At 40.5% G+C, this 20,402-nt stretch overlaps 1 protein-coding gene across 2 annotated transcripts in view; it reads right to left on the bottom strand.

Moving 5' to 3' along the window:
• GPR158 (G protein-coupled receptor 158) overlaps positions 1-9,680 on the bottom strand; it is a 329,386-nt gene extending 319,706 nt beyond the window's left edge. For both annotated transcript variants that reach the window (XM_088457824.1, XM_088457825.1), the window contains exon 1: positions 8,794-9,680. In XM_088457824.1, the coding sequence (XP_088313950.1) occupies positions 8,794-9,680 (887 nt within the window). The remainder of the gene's footprint in view (positions 1-8,793) is intronic.
• Positions 9,681-20,402: the final 10,722 nt, after the last annotated feature.

The raw sequence follows: 20,402 nt of genomic DNA, 5'->3' as shown, positions 1-20,402 counted from the left end.
TAATACACAGCACTCTTTCAGCTTTGCAACACCCCACACAGAGCAGTCATAGATCAAAGGGTGCAATGAGTGTGCAAAACTGTCTGAATAAAAAAGGCAAATGTATCTATGTGATCAAGGAGGGTAAAACACACAGATGTAGATGTCAGTTTAGACTGTGCCTTCTGGTCATGAATTGTACTCAGTTTTAAACAAAGGAAATGGGGGAGGAATATTTGGGCTATGTCACTGAATTTGGGTCTCAAAATGATTTCTCATATTGTTGTTGTTTTCATCATTTTATTTTATTTGTGCAGCTTAAAAGTTCTAAAGTCGATATTCTAAGCAATACTATTTATTATGTTTACAAGAATTAAAAAGGTTTCAACCTAGTCTGCGCACAGCAGCCAATAATGGGAGTTCTCAATGCTGATAGATGTCACCACACCCGAGAATATAATATTTAAACACAGAAAGCAAAAAGAACTAACACCTAGGCGCTTAATAAACAATTCCAGATAATTAAAGGTATATACATCCCTTTTCAAAAATGAAGTCTTTATTTCTTATTTCCTCTTCTTGTCCTCTTCTTTCTTTTATTTGAACTGGATTTTGATGTTAGATAACCTCTTCCTCAACGTAAGTTGACATGTGGATAGATATATCCAGAAATCAATCTTCAAATATATATTGGTCCCAATTTAACAAAAAGAAACTCACAATCTCCTATTTGGAGAATACATTATTAAAAGAAAAGGAAGAAGTGAATAAGAATAAAAAGAAACTGCTGCGAATACATAACCACTATTCTGATTGTGAGTTTGGGTACGCCTGCTATAACTATCCATCAAAAAAAACCTTCATATGTGGTGTTTCTACCTGTTTGAATGTGAGTTACGGTACGCAGGATTTTCTCCTTGTTGTTCTCTGTGGAATCTTTGGGTGATGGTACCTATTAAAGAAACCTTTTCAGGAATACACACCTTCTCTCTGCTGTGAGTGGGGTACGCTATTGTGTCACAAGGGTTTCTTTTTGTTAAATTGGGACCAATATATATTTGAAGATTGATATCTGGATATATCTCTCCACATGTCAACTTACGTTAAGGAAGAGGTTATCTAACATCAAAATCCAGTTCAAATAAAAGAAAGAAGAGGACTAGAAGAGGAAATAAGAAATAAAGACTTCATTTTTGAAAAGGGATGTATATACCTTTAATTATCTGGATTTGTTTATTAAGCGCCTAGGTGATAGTTCTTTTTGCTTTCTGTGTTTAAATACTCTTTATTAAGCAGCAATGAAGAGCAGATTTTCATTGGAGAATAGACTATTCACTGATTTGTGCCATTTATTGTAGGAAAAACGCCTTAATCCATTCAGTGGCACTTACCGCCATCCACACAGACCTCCATAGGGATTATTATTTATTATTACCAGTTATTTATATAGCGAACACATATTCCGCAGCACTTTACAGAGAAAGTTTGCCCATTCACATCAGTCCCTGTGAAGATTACAATCTATGCTCCCTATCACATGCGCACACACATTCACACTAGGGTTAACTTTTTTTTGTTGGGAGTCAATGAACCTACCAGCATATTTTTGGAGTGTGGGAGGAAACCGGAGTACCCGAAGGAAACCCACGCAAGCACAGGGAGAATATACAAATTCCACACAGGTAGGGCCACGACCTCAGTGCTGTGAGGCAGTAATGCTAACCATTACACCATCTGTGCTGGGATGAGAGAATAAGGCAATATATCAAGTTTTTCATCACTAAGTAGCACCATCTTCATATAGAGTTACCTATACTTGGCAATGGGGACCAGCAAAGCCAGAAAGACGTCACTGGATACCAACTGGGTTGGTCATCTGGCAGGCATGTGACGCTAACCGTTTCCCAGTAGGGTTAGGCTGCCAGCGACTAAGACAAGGAGATTGCTGAGCAAGAAGATACCGTTGATGGTCACCAGGGAGGTAAGTATTGCTGATACCGCCGATGGTACCTGAATATACCGCTGTGGGAACAGTGATACAAAGCAAAAGGTACTGCCGGTTGCGGCCTAAATTGATAAATAGAGCACAAAAAACTTTTGTATCTATTCTGGTCCCTCTGTACAAAACCAAGTCACTACTGGAGTCACCATAATGGTAAAACTCCAGGGGTGCAACACAGTATTTCTTAATGATATAATGTGTTGTAATAAATCTGCAGGTAACAAACTAACCATAGTTATTAAAATTATTTTATATTGTTGTTGAACATATTTGGTTTAACAGTTTTGTGATTTATAAAATACATGTATCAAAATAATATTTTATTTATAACCTATTATTTCAAATAATTATTTAAGGAAAACAAAGCCAAAACTGCAGTTGAGCAAAAACAATATTTAGCTAGGTACAGCGTACCAGAAATAATTTATAGTACATGCTGCTACCAAGCTTCCCATAATAGCTTGATGAAAATTGTGATCTGGCCAGAGGTATCCATCCTCCTAAGTAATATATTTTCTAAATACCTTCCATTACAAATTGTAGTTATATACAGCACAGTATGTTGATTATATAATTACATTCAATATAGCAAATGCCTATTCCTCCATAGATTGTAAACTTGCGAGCAGGGCCCTCTCATCTCTCTGATTGTTACTACCCAGTCTGGTCTTATTACTGTTTTTTTTCCATCTCTAAAACGCAATGGAATACGATTGTGCCATATAAATAACAATTAATAAATAAAATAAAAAATAATAAGATATGTCGAATTTTCAAATGATATTAATCAAGATAAACATTAACAAAACAAATTTTGCCCACCCTCCTCAATTTATAATCTTTGACTTGCACAGCGAGGAGACTTTTAATATCAAAATAAAAGACAGTTTGAAAGTTGAAGGGTACACAAAACTGCATTCATATTTGACTTGTTAGTATGTACTATGCTGCTAAAATTGTTATGAGTGTGTTAAATAACTTTTCCCAGATGACCTGATCTTTCAAAATGTGCTAGCTCCAGTAAACTGGAATACAGTCCATTCAGAAAGTTGGAACTTTCTGTTAAATGTTAAAATCTTAATATGTGTCTAACTTTCTGGTACTCCCATCAATACAGAGCATTCTTACCTCTCGCTGTACAGTATATAATAATGGTACAATGGAACAGTGACTAGGGGGGGGGGAGATATATCAGACTTTCTAATGAGGACAAATCAAGACATTGACCATAGTAATTATTCAGATTCCAGCTATCATTTAGTTTGATATCTCCATCTCTTGATCATTATAGATCAACAAAAAAAGTAATACACTAGTCAAGCCACTACAGCAGAAATTTCATGTGACCATTAAGTACAAATAAAAAGCATTCCAACTAAACAAATGCTTCCAAGCGGAATTGTGTAGCAGTTTCACATAATGCTTTAGTAATATAATTAAAACAAAGGGGTATATTTACTACAGTGAGAGTTTTTAGAAGTAGAAATGTTGCCCATAGCAACCAATCAGATTCTAGCTATTATCTTCTAGAAGGTGCTAGTTCAATGTTAAGTAAAATCTGATTGATTGCTATGGGCAACATCTCCACTTCTAAAAGCTCTCACTTTAGTAAATGTACCCCAAAGATTCTAATTTTGTGACAAGGAAAAAGTGTGAAATCCTATATAATAAAATATACAGAAGTAATTACACATATGCAGAGAACTGCCTTTCTCTTTGTAGTAATGTATGTTTGTATATATACACATACATTCATTTCTTGAAATGCAATAGCAAATACACTAACAATAACATTACGTAGTTTCAAAATCCGAAAGTCAAGTTAAACTAAAGTAGACAAAATTTGCGCCTAAGATTTCTTTAATAAAATTTATTAGTTGTGGTTTTTAAGTGAAGAGATGTTGATTTGCTTATTTACCCTTTCCCTGGTCTCCCAGGTTTGCAAAATGATTAATATTTATTTATGGGGAAAAAAATATTTTTACCAAGGGATATACAGTAGACATAAAATTCTATTTAAAATATCTTAATGTTAAGTGTCAGAATATAAAATTGGTTACTACATATTCCAAAATGTTATTTTGGATAAAACTTTAGTTTCATTTTCCTTTGTTATTTAACTATAATTTATTTGCAATACTGATAGATTTTGAGAAATATCTCAAGATCACGTAAAGCTTAAAAGAGATTTCCATAATTTAACATGTTCGCTTAAAAAGTTATTCTGCTCCACAAATCAATATAAAGTAGGGACCTCTTGGCAGGGGCGTATTTGAGTTTCCTAATTTTGGATCTTATAAAACTGGAGACTACAATAAAAATAAACAATACCTGTTCCTGGTCGTTGCTGCCCTGTAACATGTTTGCTCCCTACCTCCACGCTGATGTTACCTGATTTGAATGTCAAAGCACACATACAGTAATCGGAAAAAATTGGGCCCACATGCCACACTCAGCTGGGACAGGGCTACTGGCCCTACATCCTGAAATAGAACTGAAGTAGGATCTTTAACAGTGGTCTTAAAATGCGTAAAAACGTTGACTCAGCAAGTAGGCAAGAAAAATAAAATTTCTTTTAGACACTATTTCTACTTTTAGTATATTTTTACTCTGATCATAGATTTCAAAAAAATGTTTTGATTTATAATTGCTAATAAACTAACTGAAATTACAGGCAAACTGTAATTATTGCCAACCACTTATTGGGCCAATTGTAATAGGTTGCGAGGTTTGTTTTTGCGGGACAACTCATACATTTGGAAGGTGCGAGTTTGCCACGCAACTTGCAAATGTAAAAGGGTGCGAGCTTTAGGGTCCCATTTTGACTCACATGCAAGTTGAACTGCCGGTAAACTCGCACCTTGTAATGCAACTTTCATTATAAGTTGTGAGTTACACAGAAGCCTTCATAGATCCGTGAGTTTTGTGAAGGCTTCTGTGTTTCTGAGCCAGTCCAGGTTTTAAAAATACGGACGGCAAAATATGTAGGGTTCCCCTGTATTTTCATCAACCAGCAATGAACTCTAGTGGGGGTGTAATGCTACAGCCTTGGGACCCGCTTCACAGGATCCCCCAGATAAAGCATTATTACCACATACCAATCTGCTGAGGCTGAAGATCCCTGGGGAGGTGGGGACCCCCCAATAAAAAGGTTCCCCATCTCCAGGACACCCCAGGCTTGGGCTGATAGCCCGGGACTATCCCCGGCACCCCTGGGCGGTGGGTGCTGGGTTGATTATGTCAAAATATAGATAAAATAATATTGTCTTTTACAGGAGGACTAGAGGTCCCAGAAGCCTATCTGCATGCTGGTACTTGGAGAGCCACAAGTACCAGCATGTGGAGCATTAAGGGCCCGCTGGTACCTCTAGTTCAAGGGTGTCAAACTCATGGCAATCCAGCTGTTGTGGATTACATATCCCAGCATGTCCTGCCACAGTTTTAGCATGCCCTAGTAGCAAAACTGTGGCAGTGCATGCCGGGATGTATAGTTCCACTGCAGTTGGATGGCACGAGTTTGACACCACTGCTCTAGTTCATCTGTAAACGTCATAATAAAAAAAAACACAGGACACGGACACCTCTTCTGTCCATGTAGGCATCCACCATCTTCAGAAAACAATAAACCGACAAAACCTGAGCCACAGACATAAGAACCTTCCTCTAAGGATGGTACTTCCTGAATAATGGCTCAGCCGCAGCATTTCACATAGAAATGCATTGGCTGAGCATTCATCAGCTGAGAGAGGCAAGACCAACTCTCTCTCAGGCAATGAGTGGTTCCCACTATTGACTTCTATGGTGGGAATCGTTAGGTAACCTTTAGTAATAAATCAACTAAATCCCCTGTATTTTCACAACCAGGACTGGCTTAGAAAAGTCTGGTGCTGGCTGTGCCTTTAGGGGAGGACCTCATGTAATTCTGTTTTTCATTTTTACACTTCTATAGGTTTTTTACACTCAGAAGCATGCACGGATCTCACTGATCTATGCATGGCTCTGTATGACTCGCACCTGCTCAGGCTATATTTGCTAGCCTGACTTAGATCAAATATTTTGCGAGTTATAGGTAAGTAATAGTGGGTGAGTTAAAAACCCTCACTCTTTTACATTGGCCGAGTTGTATCCTCACAATAGCAAAACATCCAGATGCGAGTTTTGTCATTGCGAGTTGTGGGGTGTGAGAAACATGCGGGTTTGCATGTTCTTGCACCCTATTACATCGAGTGAGTTCTAAAAACGTGTGAGTATAGCGTTATACTTGCACATTTGCCAAACTCATACCCTATTACATTTGGCCTATTGACTATGTCCAGTATAAAAAATGTGAGGCACGCAATAGTACCCACAATGCATTATTGATGAAGTACATGACATGTGAAACATGATGGAATATTGGAAAACCACGTGAAACACAGGAACCTCTCACTCACTAAATTTCACACTATTGAGGCCAAAGAAGACTACAAGATAACGTCATGCTTCCACAAAGCTAACTATTAACCTATGATCTAATGAGTCTGGGTACACTTTTGTGTTATTAAATAAATTACTTTTATTGACTCCCAGTTCTCTTGTTCCTTATCTCCTTTGAAGGTATGGAATGGGATATGATTATATGTTACTAGAGCAAGTCCATAAGTAAATGTACTTTAAGCAAAAATATTTCAGTATTTCTATGATATTGTAATGCTGAATATTCTGTGACTGGAGATGTAGTCCATAGGACAACATTTACAATGTCAACATCCATAATGTTGACACCACAATGTTGAATATTATGATGTCAACATTGTTAACATGTCGACAGGTAACATGTTGACAATTTCAGAATGTTAACATGTGAAATATCGACATTGTCAGAATGTCAACATTAGAGTTAGGTTACAGAGGTTATGGTTAGGCACAAAGGAGGGGTTAGGGGTAGGTATAGGGGAGAAATACTCATCATCGGAGGTCTGACCTGGAAGTGACGATCACATGACCACACTGCAGCCATTAGGTGCAGGTAAGTGACCGCTGAGTCAACACGGATGATATAACAGCATTCTTATATGTCATTTCATTAGTGTCTACATGATGAATGTCAACATGGTCAATGTCAACAAGCTTTTCTCAGAAAATTATCAAAGCTATACAATTTATTCAGGCTGCCATATTTCTGGGAAGGTCTATTCCACATTGCATGTTACTGACTTTGCTTCCAGAATTTACAGCAGGTCTCATTCACTTTCTATGAGATTATCACGACACCGCCACCCATAGATGAAAGCATGATATATGTTGGTGTATATTATCCATGTATAAGCCTTTTAAAGTAAAGGATACTTTTCTGCCAGATACTGCGGGATACATGGAACAACTTATACGCATGCCATGGCATGCCAAAGCACGCCTAGACAAGCTGTAGCATACTAAGCCACTAGACAGTGTAATACACGTTTTCAAGCAATTGTCAAATGTGAATATGTCTTAGCATGTCATTTTTTGTTATTCTCAAACAATAACAAATTATTTCTAACATGTTAAAGCTAATTTGTCAACAAGTAGGAATTTAAAAAAAAATGCAATTATACTTCAGCCTATTAATTGTGAAAATAAATTTTAACTGGTCCATAGCCAGGGAACCTGAAATTTTAAACTTAATAACAAAAAGCAAAATCAGGTAATTATATTATTTATATTGGAGAAGGAAAAATATCTACGCCAGTAAGTAGCATTGTTTTAGAATTACTCCAAGACTCCCACTAAGAAGTCTTGTTCTAGCTATCAGCAGTTAAGTATAGTAATCCTGCATTTATTGGCTTACTGCACTGATAACTACATCAAGTTTACACCAGGTCAAGTAATTCACTGATATTCCTGAGTTTTATATAGAAATTACCCAAATTCGTTGTAAAATCAGTAATTTAAGAACAAAATCACTTAATTGACAAAACTGCTTGTTCCTTGGCACTGATTCTTCATTGCCAATTGCTATGATTACACAGATTGAGTTTGGCACACATCCATGGCTGTATTTAGTGGAGCAGAGAACATTAATATATTATAGTACTGTATGTACATCAACATGTGATTAATAAATAATGGAGAGTCATAACGAGGTTACACTGCAGAGCCTCCTGTCTCCTTGCACTCTTTCTATCTAGTCCAGCACACAAAGGGTGACAACTGTTTCTGTGATTTGTGTGCTATATTTAGCAAACTGTTGCTGGTGTGTGTGTGTCTGTGTGTGTGTGTGCCCATTATTCCGGGATGTGTCTGCTTTCGGGAACAATGTAATGTTCTTTCAGATTGATACAATTATGAATGTAACTGTACTGCCTCTAATTACACCTTGTGGTGCTAGTAATAACATACCAGCTACCGTTATTAAATGCATTAAGCTCGCACCCCAATCGGGTGTTATCTGTTTAAACAATAGATTCAAATTTAGGTTGCATCAACGTCCTGTGTAATTAAGAAATTTAATTAGTCTGTAGGTTGTTATTATGCAAATACATGATTCACAGGATTCCACTAACTACTGGATATTTGTAAACAACGACTGTACAGTATCTCCTGCAGGGGATGTAGACAGCATCCCGGTGTGCGGGATGCCGACGGTCAAAAGACCGGCGCCGGAATCCCTCCTGCAGTAGTGATTAACTTGCATTCTCGTTATTTGGTTTTTATTGTGCTGTAATTCCGGTGTAAGCTACAGTGCTATCACTAGTGAGGAAATTGGCTTTTACACAGTCCTTTTATGTCGTTTCCTGCCAACTAAGGCTATTTTCATGTCATATCTGCACAATACAGAAATGTCCTCCTACCTGAATTCTCGAACGTGGTTTGCCTTAAGACCATAAAATGCAGCAGAGAGGGTAAGAAGCCAATTGGGTTTGTATTTCCCATGTTCACACTGTAGAAAAGGGGATGACCACTTGACATGACTCTTATCAGTCAGGAAGCTGGTCCCCTTCCTCCAGCCGTCATCTAAAGTTTTAGCACCGTTTAAAAACCTCTTCTGCTGGTGAGGCCTCCACTTGTGTTTGAAAGTATGGAACCAGTCAGTTTCTTGGGTGGCATTAGCCAGATGATGAGCTGTGGAGGATAAATCTTGGAGGATGATCTTGTCTTCTTCCCGTGTGGCTTGGAGGAATACCTGAGGGATCTGGGACAGTGGGTCCGCATTAAAAGTGATAGCAGACCTCATAATGCTAGGCTCTCCTTCTAAGATACTTCTTATCAGGGCACTGTACCAGTCCAAGTCTCTCTGCGAGGTATGTTCTCTAGATTTATTGCTTTGTAACATCATGTTTAAAAAGTTGGCAGAATGGACAAGTACCCCGACAGAGCTGTGCAAAGAGTGGTGAGTGGTTACAGGAGAAATCACTGATAGACTGGACAGCTCATATCTCTTGTAGCAGTCGGCTCGCCTGAGTTCATTAGAATCCCCTGTGTACAGAAAAGAAGCCACATGCTTGGGCAAATCATCCGCCAGATTTTGCGCCATGACGCTGCCCTCCGTGGCTCTGACCCACATGGATGAGTGGTCCAGATCCCTGGGCTGGTTGTAGATGGGCTGTTTATCCCTGGTTATCATCTTGTGCTCTTCCTGACGAGCCGCACGCCCTTCCAGGTCTTGACTAGACGCTGACAGCAAACAGACATGGACAAGCAAGGCTGAGAGAACCATCACAAGATGAGCCATGATCATGATCTCCAAATCCAAATGAACTTAATCTGTTGTTACCATGGGTTGCAAATATCTTCTCTCTTGTATGTCTACGCTGCATCCATCCAGTCTTAATGGTATCACCTGTGGTCAATTACAAAAAAAAGGGGGAGAGATACTGTGAATACTCGGTCTTCCCCAGCAGGTTTCCGGTAGGAATTATGCAGACAGCCGCCTTGATCTGAGCAGGTTACATCCCATCTAGCACAGAAGCTATAGTTAGACTGCTTACGTCTGTATCCCCATCCTCGACCATCGTCTTGAGAGATACACTGGAGTGAGAGCTATGTGAGCGCATATTCCCGGGTGTTTCTCTCTCTAATACCTTCATCACTCGGGTAATACTGCGCCGGCTCATCCACGGTGCGCATCAAAGCCATGAGCCACATTCAGGAACAATACATTTGGGCTTATTGTTTGTTTGTTTGCGCCTAGTGGGGAGAAAATGCGACCTGCTAATTGAGTACTTAGATAAGCTTAAGGAATATACTCCGCCCTCTCCTGCTTGTGAAAGGATTTAACTACACTTTGCCACAGCCAAACACGTACAGCTCTCATCCCCCTCCCACCACAGTCCTATAGGTATACGTTTCTTGGGCTGTGTATGGGCAGCTCCAGTGTCAATCAAGGTACAGTCAATTGTAAGGCAGGGTGAAAGGTGGAAGGAGCTGTCCAGTGCTGAACCTGGAGCTGGATTCCTTACAGATGCACTGAGCGCGATGATAGCTAGAAAGGAGGAAAAGGAACTGTCCAGTGCTGAAGCTGACACTGGCTCCTTACAGCTATACAGAACGCGATTGTAGATAGAAAACTGGTAGGATCTGTCCAGTGCTGAAGCTGACACAGGCTCTTTACAGATGCACGGAACGTAATAACAGATATCAACCTCCTGTAAACACCTCTGTGGGTTTAATAGCGTTGAGCATTTATTCTTTTATTTCCCACCTATCGGTTGACTCATTTCATACAGGATTTATTTAAATGGGGGAGATTAGTCATATAGTTTATACTCTACATTATATGCTTTAATTTCAGTACAGGATACAGATTAGATTGCGGTTAAATTCACGCTAGAGGCAAAGGTGTTATGATGGACAAATATTGGTTATCACTCAGGGAGTAGAGTAATACAGAAAACCAGCTTTTGGAGAGCAATGGTTATCACCGACCTTCCCTGCTAGTTGTACAATATTCACATATATTAAAGTATAAGTTTCATTTATTTTCTATAATATAGATTTAATTAGAAATAAATAAGTAAAAAAGTTTAATTTTAGTTTTATGAAAGCAGTGCTTAACGTAAAGCTACAAAATAATTTTTTACTAGGCATGGGATATAGGGCAAAGAAAGTCACTATTATAATACACTATAATAGCATTACTTTTAAAAGTGATATAAGAGGTGCAAAATACATAAAATGTCTATTAGTAAGGTCTAAGAACTGGACACGGTTTGATACAGTACATCCTGTGCACTGCCATATAGTGTGCACTGCCATGGGCAAGGATATTGATGTTTGCTAATTGTTTTGCTCTAGCATAGCCTTCAGCTAGTCCACCCTTCAAAATAAGCACAACAGACTTATATCAGAAGGTAGTAGACATTTTTGCACAAGTCCCTCTTGTACATACAGTGCAAAAATTGGATATTTGTACCTCCTCTGCTCTATAATTAAGATGTTGTTCCCCAAAGGGAAACTAGTGTGTATCGCACTCCACTCTAACATTGTTTTACATATAACACAATTTATGTGTGATAATAAGATTTATGGAAAAAAAACACAAATTTAATTAAACAGATATCATGCTGCAACTCAATACTATTGAAATCCCAGAAGGATCTAAACAGCTGTAGTCTGCATATTTTCCTTTATGGTACACTTAGTTTACTGGATATGGATATCACTTAATAATGACATCTCTTTATTACTACATTGTGTGCTGGCCTTTGTCATTTTCATAAGTTTGATGTTGAATGTTTCAATATAATAGGTTAAAAAAGCATATTTGTAGAAGAAGTAAATTCCCATATAAGTGAAGTGTTTGCCAAAAATATACTAGTTACTAACCTAAAAAATGTGGGGGAGCAACATCATTTTTAATATGCATACATACTTATTTGCAAGCTTTACACATTCAAAATGGATCAGGTCTGGAAGGAGGAGTGTGCAACTGGTGCTGCCCCCCAGGGCGCAAGGAAGGGGGCCACACAGTTGCTGCTCCAACAGCACCACTTAAAATTTTGTAGGGTGCTTGCATAAGCATCGCACTACACAGAAAGGCACCAGGCATGTCCTTTGGATGCATGCGGTACTAGTCTTCCTGCTTCCAATGCAATCTGTGATGTTACGATGCTATGTATTCGGGAAGGTGCTGACCCAGGGTGGATATGCATCTGTCTTGGCACTATACCATATCATCTTCAAATTTTACTTTGTTCTTCTTAATACTGTTAATTAGAACCTCATGTTTGTGTTTGTAATTAAACAAGTGAGGGTCTTTGGAACTGTCTATATTATGTATATTACCAATGTAACTTTATGTGTTTGAATGTTTTTATTATAGTTTTTTAATTCATTTTCAATCATAATAAAAGAGTATAAGAGAATGACAATTAACAAAAGCTATGGTGTTTGTCTACAATCAAACGTGATTGGGGTGGTGCAAAAATAGAGGGCAATAGGCAGAAATCTTGGGTTATCAAAAGTTGATATGATGCAGTACACAGGCAGATATTTCAAGAAACATATCAGCAGTGTGGCAATAAACAGAGTCATTAAACAAGCAACAAAGACATAATAATGTAAAAGGAAGGGGAAGGGAGCAGGGCCATCTTCACAGCATTGTAGACCATGAGCAAAGCAATGAACTGGAGCCCCTACACACCTATTCACAGGAATAAATAAATAAAAAATCACAGCTTACCCCTCCTGAGGTCCTGCACCATCTCTCCACATGCTTCCATACAGTGAATGACTGTCATCACCAGCAGCGGCTCTTTTACCTTAGGGGGGCTGCCGATGCTGCTAGTATGGCCATGGCTGGCTGGGTCCTGGCATCTGCGCAATGAATCTGGCAGGCGCCGGAACCAGTGCACGTGCATGTGCGTAACACCAGCTTCTGGGGACTGCATTGTTCGCATCCGCAAGAAGCCCTGTAGGGCTGTCCAAAAGGCAGAGAAGCAGCTTCCAATGGAAGTTGCTCTCTACTAATCGCAGCCCGGACTGAATGTCCCAGGGGGAGGAGACACATCCCCTTGGGGCTGCCTGTCCTGTGCATGACTGAAGTTGAGGATTTTACTGGGGGACCTGCAGCCTCGCAGTCCCTAGGTCAAATCTGACACTGCTTAGCACTCTGATTGGTGGATAGCTCCAGTCATCCACCAGTCAGCATGCTGACAGTCATTCACTGTCTGGTTGCAGGCTGGGAGACAGGTAGAGAATAATGCAATCTGATTGGTGGATAGCTCAACCATCCACCAATCAGCATGCTGACAGCCATTCATTGTCTGGCTGCAGGCTGGGAGGCAGGTAGAGAATGCTACCTGACCACTCTGGTTGTGTGTAATTAACAACCAGAGTGGCAGAGGAACATCTTTCTATGCCTCCCTCTCAGCCGGCTGCCCTATGCACGGAGTGAGCAGGTGCACACACCATGTACTGTGCAGCTGCTCGCTCCATACATAGTGTTGCTGGCTGAGAGGCAGGCAGAGAAAGATGCTCCCAGGCCACTCTGATTGTGGATTAAACACAATCAGAGCAGCACATGATACCTTATCATCACCATCATCATCTGATGGGAATTATGCTAGTTATGCATTACCCAACACTTCATTGGTATAGTGTTCCCTATTTGCCTGCTGTTAAACTGGGACTTGGCTCTAAGTCAGCCTCCGCAGCAGGTGATTGGAAGAGTGGGGTATAATGAGGGGATGGGGATATCTCTCTGTAGTACTTCAGTACAAAGTAACCTGCAGGTGCCAGACATACACCAACATTTCTGCATACAGCTTTTCTGCATACTTCAAGGAGATCTTTCTGCCACTGCCCTGCACAGCACTGGGCAAGGAACCAGTTGTTACACAGTCACTTCAAGCACATAAATGAAGGCCCTAGAATCATGGGGCCCTGTGCAGCTTCCCAGTGTGCCCATACATTAAGAAGTCCCTGGACGATGGTAAAGGGGAGCAGAGGAGTAGGCCTAGGCTGGGTCCTCAACAAATCTAACCAGTGGGTTATGAAAATATTCAGGATAAATAAGTATCCTAAATTCAATATAAGTGCCCAAATCTAACTTAAACAAAAGATCTCAGAATAATTGAGGGAGGCTACCCTGAGGCATTGAACTGCTATAGATAAACCAATTATTCCAAACCTGGATTTGTTTTATTACATTTTTCCCAGAAATGTCCTTTCACACAAAGTACAACTGCAAGCAAAGTTCTCTAACCAGACAGAGAATGTAAGTACTTTTGCAAAGTCAAGCTGCTGTGCTACCCTTAAAATGGGGAGCACCTCCACGAATGCTCATCCTCCCATCAGATAATTTAAGTCATTTAGTCTCACAAACTGAATTTATTTTTAAACTTGGTGCAGATGCCGCTGTCTTGACCTGCAATTCCATCTGTTCCCTCATCAAAACAGATGCATTAGCATCACAAAACCATTTCCGCAGTTTTACAATTTTGCATGTTCATTGACAATTGCTATTTTATTTACATGTATAATATACTAGCTGTTGCCCACAGCTTCAACCACGATGAAATCGCTTCTGCCAACATTTTTGTATTTAAGGTGTTCTATTTGTATTGCTATGGGCCCTGTTGCTGGAGTGGCCCATGGGACCAGCACCCACCACTCACCACCAATGTCACTGTGTGCCCTGTGCACTGACTGCTATGTAGCCTATTTTATTCAAGTGAACGCAGGCCCAACACACATCTCTCCCACTCCTTACTGGCCGCCCGTATGGTGCCACACCTATCTCTTGCATTGATGATGTCAATAAATTTTGTTTTTGTTATTGCTCAGCTTTATCTTGATGGATTAAGATGAAACAAAGTGCAGGTTATTTCTAGGAGTTTCCACTACAAAATGATGCATTTATCATGTATCATGAAAATAGCTTCAGTAGTTTTTGCGCCAACTTGGAACAAACAGACAGACACAACGTTCTTATTATACTAGTATAGATATAGTACTGATCTGCTCATAACTCCTTCATTAAACATTAGAGCAGAAAATTCATCATCTAGCATTTGACGCAGCCTTGCCGTGTGAATCTGTTCTTCTGCTGAAATATACCCATCTACTAATATTCCAGATACTGTATGCACCTCATCCAGGTGAATATAGAGTATATAGAGTATCACCTGGCAAATTATATCTTATTTTAATAAAAAATCTATTAGTACCAGCTTCAATTATTTACACATTTATGGAGTGAATATAACATGTCTCCTTCTGTTATTTAGTTTACAACTATAGCAATGACTAAACACTTAGGGCAAATTTTACTAAGTGGGAGGTTCTAAACAGCTACATAAGGGGTAAGGTGCAATCAGGGAGTCAGTGAAATTGCTACTATTTTCAGGGAGTCTCCCTGACAATCAGGGAGAGTTGGCAAGTATGTTTCACTTTGTGAGTCTGCGAGGAGTGTAAGTGGAGAAGGAGAAAGTTGTAGGAAAGTATAAGGAGAAAGATATATAAAGTGATTTCTAACTGTAATGATTTTTTTTATAAGTTAGTTGGTTTCATGGTCTGTATTTGTCTATTTGAGCTGTGTTTTCCATATAGTCAGTATTTTTTTAAGTCCTGTGTGTGATTTTGTTTGTGTGTGAGTGCAGTGTAATTGTGTGTTTGTGTTTTTTGTTTGTTTTATATCGTTATTTATATTATTTATCTGTTAAAGACCAGTCATGTCTAGTGAGAGACAACATAATCTTCTATAGTCCAATTGGATGATATTCCTATCAAAATTGCCTATTAAAATCATTTTCATTTACCTGCTGTTTCAGCAACAACGCCTAAGGATAGACAATTTTTTCGCTTCCAGTTTTATGTTGGATTTGAAAACCTTGGCTTGATAAATCAGGGGTTTCTATTCTATTTTATTCTTTCTATGGTGATTTGGTATTCAATTCTGTTCTATCCTGTTCTAAAGTGTGTTTTGACGGTGGTTCAGCAGTTGTTTTGGCATTAGTAAATCTGCGGATAGCAAAACTGCCTCCAAACTTCTGCCACACCGCCTGGGTTTAGAACCCGCAGCTTAGTAAATTTTGCCCTTAGTTGGAAGCAAGTGGAAGTGCAGCCGATTCTCAAGGATTTCAGATTACTGTGTCAAAGAAAGAAATCGGCAACTGCTCATTCTGTAAATCAGACTTAAGCACACAGATGGAGTTAGCTAATGCGTATGGGTTGAATTATCTGTGCGAGGACCAGACTATCCATGAAACTGGTCTTTCTGGGTCGTAACCATACAATAGAATCAGTTTGTCGCATTGGGCTGGTGCAAGTCCCAGTGCTAATGATGACAGCTGCAGTGCACGGGATAGACTTCTAAATTAATTTGCACAGATAATTTAGTATACACAACCAGATTCTTGCATTAGCATAATGTGGTAAGCAGGCTGCCACCACCAAACGGAATAGCAGCCACGGCACCATCTGACTCAGACTTTTTGTTTTTGGATACTTTCCTTAATATTTCAAGCTGCCTGATTTTTTTTCTCAAAACCTAGGGAGTCAAGGCATCATAGACACTTCAAGCTAGGGGTATCGATGCTAAAGTTTGCATTCAACCTTTACCAAATTACCAAGAACTGATCGCAACTGCGATTTCATACGCAATCGGACGATTGTTGCGTTCTGTGCATGCGTATGCATCGCATTGTGCATGCGCAAACTAGCCTCTGTGAATGTGACTGCAATCACAGGGCCTGATTCAGGTTGGATGGCAAGGCTGCATTCACACGCAGCCAGCCGATGTTTGCATTCTGTGCATGCGTATAAAACACAGGGGCCGATTCAGACCCGGACACTAAGCTGCGTTCGCTAGCTATGGGCGATTGTTGCCCATATGCACATGCGCAAACCAGTCTGTGTGATGGGGAAGTGCTCGCTCAAAGCCCGCAGACGGGCCACTCCTTTGAGTGACAGATAGTGCCGTTTGTGGATAGAAACAGTGAAAGGTCCAGGAAAGTGGGTGGATGTGCAAACGCAGGCATGTCTGAGCGTCAAACGGCGTTCTTTGGGCGTGCATAATTAGCATGTCAGCATCATTAAAAAACAGAAAATATAAACTTGAGCGCTCCTCCTCTGGAGTAAATAATCTCAATAAATGGTTTTGAAGAAGTCCAAAGAGTCTCTTTAAATAAATATATAGTAGATTCTTTAAAATGTAATATTCTTATTAGTACATAGTTCTTCAATGAAAAAATAATAATAAAATCCTTTTTCAACACACTAGTATATGACCCCTTCAGTGTCAAGCAGCACCTCAGAAACAAAATCAGAACAAGGGATCTCCCATAGTGAAGAATTGTAAATTTCAAAACCATTTATTGAGATTATTTACTCCAGAGGAGGAGCGCTCAAGTTTATATTTTCTGTTTTTTTATGCTTATTTTGTGACGTGTGTATGTCACTATTTCTTGAGCTGCACTCCTGACTCATTGGAGCGCAGGTGTTATACATTATTTCTCATGTCAGCATCATTGTACACGTCACCTGCTTGTATTTCAGCCTGCAGTTATCGCAGTGCTTGCGGTGGGATAGGGTCTACCTTAAAGGCTGCGAGCAGCTCAGATGGCTCTCGATGTTACTGAATAATCATTCACTTCTTGGAGATGATGTATGCTAAGAAAGAAAAGTGAGTGTCATTACTCCGGCGAGTGTTCACTCTGCCGTTGCTCTCTTAGACATAGAGGGCATCCCTCAGCCTGGCTGTGCGATTGTGCCATTTGCATATCCGCCCCCTGATGACTGCGAGAGAGCGCAGCTTAGTGTCTGTGTCTGAATTGGCCAAACAGTGCGCATTCGCAAACAAGGCACTCCTATCAGGAATGCGATTGCAGGCAGTACACAGACCCAGTACTCAGTGATTGACAGGAAGTACTGTTTGTGGGTGGTGACGGGGGGTGGTTGTGCGAATGCAGGCGTGTCAGTGCATTCGAATGCAGTTGTAGGGGCAGGCATAAATTATCAACAGCGAACCCATATGCAGCCTCAGTACTCACTGTGTGCAGGAAGTTTAGCAATTCCTGCGGGAGGGTCAGATCAACCACTATTATGCATCTTGGTCCAATGGTTCTCGATTGTACCGATGTTTTTGCAATCTGCACATTATTACGGATATTAGAGAAGGAGGTGTCTTTATGAAGTGCTGGGCATCTTCATAATATGGTGCGGTGGCAGTGCGTATACATCATTAGCATATTTTCAAAGCTAGCGGGTGCTTGCAAATGCAGCCATGCGATCCAATCTGAATCAGGTCCACAGAGACTATGCAGACTCAACGCAGAGTGATTGACAGGAACAGCCATTTTGGGGGTGGTGATGGGGGGGTGGTCGGCGAAACACAGGAATACCAGTGCATTTTAACACCCTGGTAGTAGGAAACAATCGACCATCTGCGTACATTTCAGCAGTTGCGATCCTTGCTGAATCAGGCCCAAAATCAGAAAGTGTTATATACTGTGGCTCTAGTAATACACAATAAAACTTTCTGATTTTGTACACCTTCTATTGATTGGTAATTTACACACATAAGTCATTGACTTATAATAAAATAAACCTACACACTATTTGTGGTGCTGCAAAATCAGACAATATTTCCACTGCATTTCAAAAAATAATAATGAGTGCAGGGTCTGCGGTGCACAAGGGACCATGTGCTGACTGCACCCAGGACTAATACACTACTGTGTGGTGCCCCGCCTCACTCTGTTTCCTCTATCCCTGGAAAGATGGCATTTGCATAGTAGGTAGCAATGACTCTTAAGCTGCCGTTACACTGTGCGATATGCACCTTGCTATGCGACTTGGGATCCGACGGCCGACATATCGGGCAGTCCCCACACACGGAGCGATCGGGTGGCCGACTGCCCCATATGCCGGCACCTCCCTCCCCCACCGGTGTAGTGCTGCATGGGATCGTACATCGCATCCCCAGATCAAGTGAACATGCAGGGAGCACGCACTGGCTGATATCATGCCCACACATGGTACGATATAGCAGCGATATCGTACCAATCTGTCAGATCGGCTGCTATAACGCACCGTGTATGGCGGCCTTTACACTGTGCCAGAGTCTTTGCTATCTTGTATGCATGCAACATCCAGAATGATGGCGCCACTGGGAACAGGTATGGATGTGGCCTGCTGCATATTAGGGAGGGGAGAGGGGGGGCTGCACATGAGCCCCCATCTCATTTTTAAAAAAAACCTGTGTCCAGATGAATATTGTTTTCTTATTCCAAGTTTGCACTGCATACACCTTTTAAATATAAGGATAGATGTATTAAGCAGTAAAAAGAGAGGAAAAATTGCCCATAGCAACCAATTTTTACCTCTAATTTACCTCTAATTTTATACAATGTACGTAAAAAATGGTTTCTCAATGCTGATTGGTTGCTATGGGTAACTTCGCCATTTGTCCATCTCTCCACTCTTTAAACTGTTTGATACATCTGCACCATAGTACTAGAATATTTTCAGAGCGAATGCAATTAGATCATTTACATTATTCCATACACAGTATCTCATGTTATAATTGCAATTAAGACTTTGGGCCTGATTCAGAGCCGGTCGCTATTTGCGCTCGCTCGTCCAGAAAATAGGGGTGGCTATTCAAATGAACCGTTCGCTGTTTGCGGTCTGTTCACGCCTCTAGGTCTGAACGAGCGAACAAAACTTGCGGTCGTTTTTTGGGAAACTACGCCCCCTGTCCGCTCGCATCCTACGTCATGTCCGCTATTTATTAGATTAATCGAGTACATCGAACAGGGTATGAGCTGCTCGCTATTCTTGTGGTTGGTTTTTGCTACCACAATTTTGCGAGCAGTTCTGGCTATAAAATAACCCAGTGACATGGTCAATGACGCTGCTGTTTTAAATATGCACACCCATAAAACGCCCATTTTGACCTTTAAGCACGCCTGCGATCGGATCTCCACTCCCCGTTTTCAAGCACCTTCCCCTGTTACCACCCACATACGCCTCTTTCTGTCACTCAAATTATCAGGCATTCGCTATTTTGCGAGCACATGAATTTTGACCGCACTGACTGGTTTGCGCATGCGTATAAAAATCCTTACGCATGCGCAGTTGGGCAAACATCGCTCGGAGCGAACGAGCTGCCACTTACGAGTGGCTCTGAATCAGGCCCTTTGTTTTGTTCTGTCTCTAGGCTGGGAATGCTGATCTGCCCCTTGTTACTCTGCCCTCACTCTTACAGCTCAAGCAGGATTTGATATGCCAAGACTGAGGTCTCTCTGACATCCATGGTACAACAAACCGAAAGATAATTTCCCCATTTGCCATTGATCTTTTAGGTAGAGGATTCTGAGACCCCTGAACTATGCATTAATTATAGGCTGAATGATGCATTTTACAGCCTGTGTATTCTCTCAGAGTGTCCCTCACGTACACAAACTGTAAAGATCATTTCTGGAAGTGTAGCTGCTCTTTCAGTTTGCTGTACTGG

This window comes from Taudactylus pleione, unplaced genomic scaffold (assembly GCF_031769625.1).
Source record: "Taudactylus pleione unplaced genomic scaffold, aTauple2 ptg000788l, whole genome shotgun sequence".
Classification (NCBI taxonomy): Eukaryota; Metazoa; Chordata; class Amphibia; order Anura; family Myobatrachidae; genus Taudactylus; species Taudactylus pleione.
Note: the sequence above shows the minus strand (reverse complement) of the source record. Positions and strands in the feature narration are given on the sequence as shown.